The sequence below is a fragment of the Xiphophorus hellerii genome, chromosome 4 (genome assembly GCF_003331165.1).
Source record: "Xiphophorus hellerii strain 12219 chromosome 4, Xiphophorus_hellerii-4.1, whole genome shotgun sequence".
NCBI lineage: Eukaryota > Metazoa > Chordata > Actinopteri > Cyprinodontiformes > Poeciliidae > Xiphophorus > Xiphophorus hellerii.
Window position 1 is genome coordinate 1 of NC_045675.1, and position 6,933 is coordinate 6,933.

General features: G+C 46.1%; 1 protein-coding gene across 1 annotated transcript; it reads right to left on the reverse strand.

Annotated features, from left to right (window-relative positions):
- Window positions 1-220: 220 nt before the first annotated feature.
- On the reverse strand, window positions 221-6,614 carry LOC116718335 (transient receptor potential cation channel subfamily M member 1-like; the record flags this gene model as incomplete). The annotated part of the gene is made up of 6 exons (XM_032560169.1): window positions 6,531-6,614; window positions 3,209-3,281; window positions 1,970-2,193; window positions 1,672-1,885; window positions 1,381-1,505; window positions 221-392 (listed from the first exon to the last, which is right to left on the reverse strand). Coding segments are annotated over exons 1-6 (892 nt in total), but the record flags the coding sequence as incomplete, so codon positions are not given.
- Between the last annotated feature and the right edge of the window lie 319 nt (window positions 6,615-6,933).

Here is a 6,933-nt window from a genome sequence, read left to right on the forward strand (position 1 = left end):
TCTGTCTCTGTCTGGAGGGTTGGAGTCTCGTTTGGGTTTGCCTGGTTCTGTGGGAGTTGAAGGAAGGGGTGACAGCTGAGGCTCCCCTTGCTGTCCCTGCCTTACAGACACCTCCAGGCATAGGACGACAAAGGGAAACCCACAGGTCACCTGACCAGTCACATGAGTAGAGGAGACTTAGCAGGCCAGGGAGAGGCTGCTGCAGGGTCACATGACTTACGTGTGTTGATCTTCTGCAGGGAGACATGTTTCTCCAGCTGCCGGCGGAGGCGGACCTCAGCTCCATATTTGCCGGTGGTGCCATTGTCGGATAGGATGAAGTGAGAGTGGCTGCTGTTCAGGACTGACAGCTTACTGAGCGGGTTGGACATGGTCTGGTACGGGCGAGTCACCTGAAACGCAGCAGCAGGCTTCCATTAGAGCAGGGGTCTCAAACTCCAGTCCTCGAGGGCCGCAGTCCTGCAACTTTTAGATGTGCCTCTGCTGCACCACACCTGAATAGAATAATTAAGTCGTTAGCAAGGCTCTGGAGAACTGATCTACACAAGGAGGAGGTAATTAAGCCATTTCATTCCAGTGTTTTGTACCTGTGGCACATCTAAAAACTGCAGGACTGCGGCCCTCGAGGACTGGAGTTTGAGACCCCTGCATTAGAGGTTATCATGGTGACATTAACATCATCAATAACAATGAATTAAACACTTTCACAGATCAATGAACATTCCCGACCGAGGATAAGGGTCCGAACACAGATGGAGCAACCGATCTTTCTTCTCTTCGACAGACCAGATTAGCAGATCACAGCATCATCACCTGTGCTCCATATTTCCCTCATGACCTCTTGAATTCCAGCTCATGACTCTCATCCTGGTCACTTCAGACTCAGCTGTTAGCATCTAGAGTGCATACTGAAGATGCCAGCATCCCAACCAAAGACCAAACCCGAGGTTCTCCAGGTCTTCTTCCTGAAGGTACCTTGAGATCGGGTCCATTAACACCTGACAGAGGGCTGCCTGGCAGACTCCATGCTTCATCCTCCACAATGTGTCAGAAATCTGGACCCAGCTAACGAGGGCATGGGAGGAGCTGCACAGTACCTCCTACTCCTCCCATGATACCCAAAGGACCACTAGCTCATGTCCTCTACAAACCCAACAAAGATGCAACCAACTGAACTAAGGGTGAAGAGAATCCCTTCATCAGTAGAAATGAACAGACCACTAGACATCAGGAGATATCACAGCCATTTTCATTCATGACTGCCTACTAACATCCAATCAGAGCAAGCTACCACCAGACAAGTCCACCACTGAGTAAACAAAGGCAGAAGCTCAGAGATGCTCTGGACTTGTAAACCTGATTTAATCAGACTCTTCTTACATCTTTCCCAATCAGGTCCTCTTTGTTTTCGACAATTCCCCAGGGTGCGATGCCGATGGCACAGACCTTTCCTCTGGACTTGGATGAATGGTCTTTGAGAGCGTCTCCAACATGTCGAATCACCCCTGCAACAGCAGACGGAGGGAGCTCAGCAGAATCAGAGTTAATATGATCACACTTCTCTCTTGGTTTGGTTCTGCTGTCAGCAGCTCATCAGGTTTTCATCCTGGGTATTTGTGGCTCTAACAGGCACACTGATAGATATTAGTCTATTGGAGCTGAGTGTTGCACCTGTGCTGACTCCTCCTGTGAAGATCCAGGCTCCAGTGGTGACTGCGGCCTTGATCAGCCCCCTCCCAAAGACCTGCTTCAGTTTGGGGGGCAGGTCAAAGTTCTGCAGCCCTCCATGGACGGAGATGAGCAGCGTAGGCAGCTCCAGCTGCCACTCCTTCACCATCAGGTGGAGCAGAGAGTCTGGCTTGGAGTCATAGGAGACCCTGATGTACTGCAGGACAGAGACAGCATGAAGGGGAGAGAGTCAGTCTGAGCTGCTACCATCATCCTAGTAACCTGGTCTGCTCCGTGTTACCATGGCCTTGTTGACGTGTCCTCCCCCCTGGAACTCCAGGACTCCATAGGCGTCAGTGGAAAAGGTCTGGGTGTGTTTCAGGATGCTCCATCTCTCTGCAGGCTGGACATCCAACTGAACCAGCTGGCCCGTCTCCTCCACTGCCCCTGCAGGGATGGGAGGGTGCTGCGCCACCAGCTGGCCACAGCTGCACCTACACAGCAGAAAGAAGACATCCACTTTACCTCACATTAAAGGCAAGTTTATTTATGAAGGATCATCATGCAAAAGAAACTCACTGTGTCTCATTGACTGGAGATTTGATTTTAAAACAAAAAATAACTAAAACAGAATTAAAACCTCCATCCAGAGATTATTATGCCTGTAAGAGAAGAGCTGACTCCTGACCTTCAACCCCTCATTGATGATCTAGGAAACACGGCACTAGTCTTTGGCTGAAACCTGAAGTCAGTTCGACTGCATCATTCACCGTTCAGTCCGCTTCAACCCGACTCCAGTCCATTTGCCTATAAAGTCCGGTCCAGTTGGTCTGAATCCTAACCGACCTCTGACCTCTGGCCCTCCAGACCTCGGTCTGGGTTTGGTTGAAGTGAACTCTGGTTCTGTTTGAATTCAAACATTAAAACAGAACCAGAGACCTCTCCAAAAGCAGGAAGTGAACTACAGCACAGGGTAAATTCTGGGTAAATACAACCAAAGCTAACTTGCTAGCCTAGCGCTAGCAGCAGAAATGGCTCCTGGTCTCCTGGCCAAAGACTAAAGAGAAATCCTCCAACCGCTACAATCTGACGCCTCCATCTTGTTTCCATCTGGTGAAGAAGGAAGTTGCTCTCAGTGTCTTCAGAGGTTTTTGTGTCGTTTCCTTCAATGGTTCTTGGTGCAGCGCCCCCACAGGCCAGGAGGGAAACAGATTGGTTTGGCTCAGAGCAGAGAGGAAGAGAACCACAGCAGCTGGAGGTGGAGCAGATGTTTTCAGATTTTAGCTTCCCTGCTTTGCTCCACCTTCAGGAAATCTCTGAATATGAGAAGCTGCTCTGCTTCGTCCTGGTTCCCCTTGTGGGCCTGGTCCCCACAAGGGGAAATGCTGTTTTGGGGTCAGGGGTCAGGGATTTCTTGAGAGTCACATGACTGAAACTCAGACGAGATCAGCACCATGTGACCGCCTTGCTCAGAGCACCTGAGCTTCTCTTCATCAACACAACAACAATATAACAGAGATCTGTGCATCGTTTCACCTGCTGGCATCTTTGCTGGGAATGATCTGGATGCATTCTCTCTTCTGGAAGGTTCTCTCGATCCACGCTCTGTGAACCTGCAGCAGGAAACAGCAAGCAGTGGTTAAAGTGTTGCTGCTCTAAAACACTCCAGACTCACCCAGGCTGGATATAACAACTACCGTTTATTCATAAAGCACTTTTCACAGACATAAGATCCAAACAAACGATAAGAATACAGAAAAAAATCTAGATACAAAAACCTATGGAAATAAATGCTTTCAGTTGGTTTTTTAAATCCTCCACAGAGTCGACAAAACGAAGCTGCTGGAGCAAACTGGTCCCAGTCACTGACCAAACTGGGCCCAGTCACTGACCAAACTGGGCCCAGTCATGGACTGAAATGCCTCTTTAGGTTCCAGCCGCTATGTTTGGCAGTGAAGGTCCAGAGCAGCAGAGTTCAGTAGCTGACTCAGTCAATCAGGAGCCTGGCTAGTAAAAGCCTTTGTCAAGGTGATAGGAAGTGCAAATAATTGTCTCTAAATCAGCTCTGGAGGCCATGTTTCGCATTTTGAAAAATGTTTCTTCAATGAAACAAGAACAGGAATTATCTGGAGTTTGACCTGGAATTTGGCTGATGGGCCAGGAGGCGACTGACTGATTTCAGGTAACTGGGAGTTTGTATCAAAGTCTTACTGGTTTTAAAACCAGAATGTTACTGGAGAGCCAATCAGTGAAAGACAGAAGCTGATGTGCTGGTCTTTGTTTTGCTGTAAAAATTTCTGTCTACAATGTGGGGTTATGGGGACCATTGCTCCTTGTGGGGATTATTTCTTGGTCCACATGAGGGAAATTGTTGTATTTGGGTTAGTGGTTAGGTCTGTGATAGTTAGGTTGAGGGCAAAGGTTAAGGTAAGGGTTAGGTTTATTGTAAGGCTTAGGCTGTAGAAATTAATGGAAGTCAATGTTAAGTCCCCACAAGTGATGAAACCACGACGGGGTGTCGGGGTGTGTGTGTGTGTATGAGTTTGTTTCTAATACCTTGTGGGGACCATTTTCCTGACATATACTACGTTGTGGGGACACACTGCTCCTTGTGGGACCAAAGCCTGTTCCCCAAAAGGGGAAACGCTGTTTTTGGGTCAGGGGTCAGATTTAGGAGTAAGGTGTGAATTGAGTTTTGGTTGGTTAGAGTTAGGTATGTAATGGATAGGGTTAGGATAAGGGTAAGGGTTTAGGCTGTAGAAATGAATGGAAGTCAATGAAAAGTCCCCTCAAAGATAGCTGTGCAAACGTGTGTGTGTGTGGGTGGGGGGGGGGGGGGGGGGGGGGGTGTTCCCAAATCTCCACTTTGTTAAAGTAATGGATTACTGTCTGAGTGGAACATTAGCCTCAGTGTGATTTGTCTGTTTCATGTGAACAATGACGCTGCACAGAAACCATAATCATCATCATCATCACATGGTGGAGGAGTGACTCAACAACTGCATAATAAAGGGAAAAAATGATTAATCTTCAGTGAAATTGAACAAAAACAAATGTTTATTCTTATTTTTCAGCTAATTTGTTGGATTTTTTATATCTTCTGATTGTTGTTGAGAACAAAAACATTTGCTCTCTTCCTCCTGGTTGGAGCTGGACTCTTGACTCCGAGTTTTGTGACCTGTTTGGTTCGAACATTTTCTGCTCTGACTGAACCTGCAGACGTGGAGACGCTGCATCCTGCTGAGGAAGAGGAGGACCAGGTGGAACCTCAGGTTCAATAAACCAGTTCACTCCGACTGGACTAAACAACCCAGTTGGACAAAAAGAACCTCAGGAGAGCTTGAGAGAATTTCAGCAGAACTCCAGTGAAGGTCCTATAATGTGACCAGATCAGAGGGAAACTGAATCAGGAGACAATGAGCCCAGATGATTTCTGACTTGTCAGTCCCAGTTTGTTGGCTAATTGGGAGCACCGGGACATTTCTCAGTGGGCCACTGTTCTGTTTATCTGTGCTACCCGTAAATCCGTCCTACCTTGTGGTAACGATGCTACGTCACATACTGCTGACTGAGCAGATTTCTTATACATGTCCTACCTGTGGACATTTTGTTTCATGTGTTTTATTTCATCGCAGCTTACGGTAAGCTTTATTTCAGTTATTTTATTCCTGGTTTTCATTAAGCTGCTGAATTACTTCATGGTTTTACTTTACATGACAGCAGCTTGTAAATATATTTATAAATGGTTTTAGTTTGCCGTCTGCAAAGTCGTTACTGTAAACAAGTCATTGTTTATCAGGACAAATTATGTTGTTTTTTGGGGCTATTTTGTCCTTATGCTTTAAAATATTTTAGTTTAATTACACTCTTTTTTTATTATTAAACTTTGCTAAATAGAAGTTAGCGATAATAAGTGGGATTGAAGCTGCAATAGCCGTGTAATATTAGTGTATATGAATCATATCCTATCATTTCAGTGACCTGCGCGGTTCAGTGACACATTGTGGCTGCATTTAATAAAGTCTGTCATACAGCGGATTAATGTGCATAAAAGAGTTGTGTTGATCTGTTGTCTGTGTTTAATTCCAATAAAAACCTGTTTACTGTTTTATTCTTACAAACCTCTGTATTTAAAATATTTTAACAGGTAGGATATTCTAGTAAAGGATTAGTGCAAACATCTACAGCTTTTCATTTTAAACAGGTAGATATTCAGATGAAGGAAGTCATCTTCTTGTGGTTTCGTCATGGATAGAAATTGTTCCAATGCTAAGCTAACCATAACTGCTAAGCTTCCACTTCAGTCACTTAAATATTGTTATCTGATATATTTAACATTAACAACCTGCTATAGTTTTCTGACTGTAAACATGATGGTAGCAGTTTTGGACGCGTAGCACAGACAGATAGACTTAGCTATCTATCCGTGCTACGGTAAGAAAATCTGACGAGGTAGCACTGATAGTCAGAACACCGGTCTGAGTCCATGTCTGAACTGAAGTCCAGTCAAAGTTTGGACTCATCCTGGTTGGAATGCAGTGGGATGCTTAGCGATCTGAGCAGACCTAATGTAACTGAAGAACCGTGGGAAAGAGAGTTGGACCAGAACACCAAGGAGATGCAGAGATGGAAATGGTCAGACAGAACCAGTGCTGGGGTTCTGCTGTCAGGTCAGCATCACTCCATCATCACCATAGTAACTAGAGCCATGACAACAAATCCGGTCCAATCGAACCCCAACCTGATTCCGGTCCAGTCTGAACCGCTCCGATTGGACCAGAGGACATCTGTTCCAAACCATCTCCAGAAAATGCAGAGACTGTTCCATCCCTGCATCTTCTGGTCACTCAGCAGTATCTTACCCTCTGGGATCCAGAAGACACGCTGCGCTTGATGGACGAGCGTTTCACTGACCCATCGGTTCCTCTGCGTCCTCTGCTGTCCATCATGGCATCACAGTTCCTGCAGCAGAATCCTGATTGTCCAGTGTCCTCCTGCCCTTTCTGTCCTCAACTCAGCGTCTCGCTCTCTAATCTGGATTAGCGGCGCTGTGGGTCGGGCTTTTTACCAGATCAGCTGAAGTTCTTCCTCAGCGGCTCTGGATGAAAACAAACATTGTTTTTCAGATTTCCTTCAGCCGGGAAATTCAGAAGCTAACAGCACCACCTGCTGGGTTAAGAGCAATAAAGAACAATTACCCCAGATAGCAAAATCTGGTGAAACAACATTAGGCAGAAACATTGAATCTACGTTGAAGCCTGACAT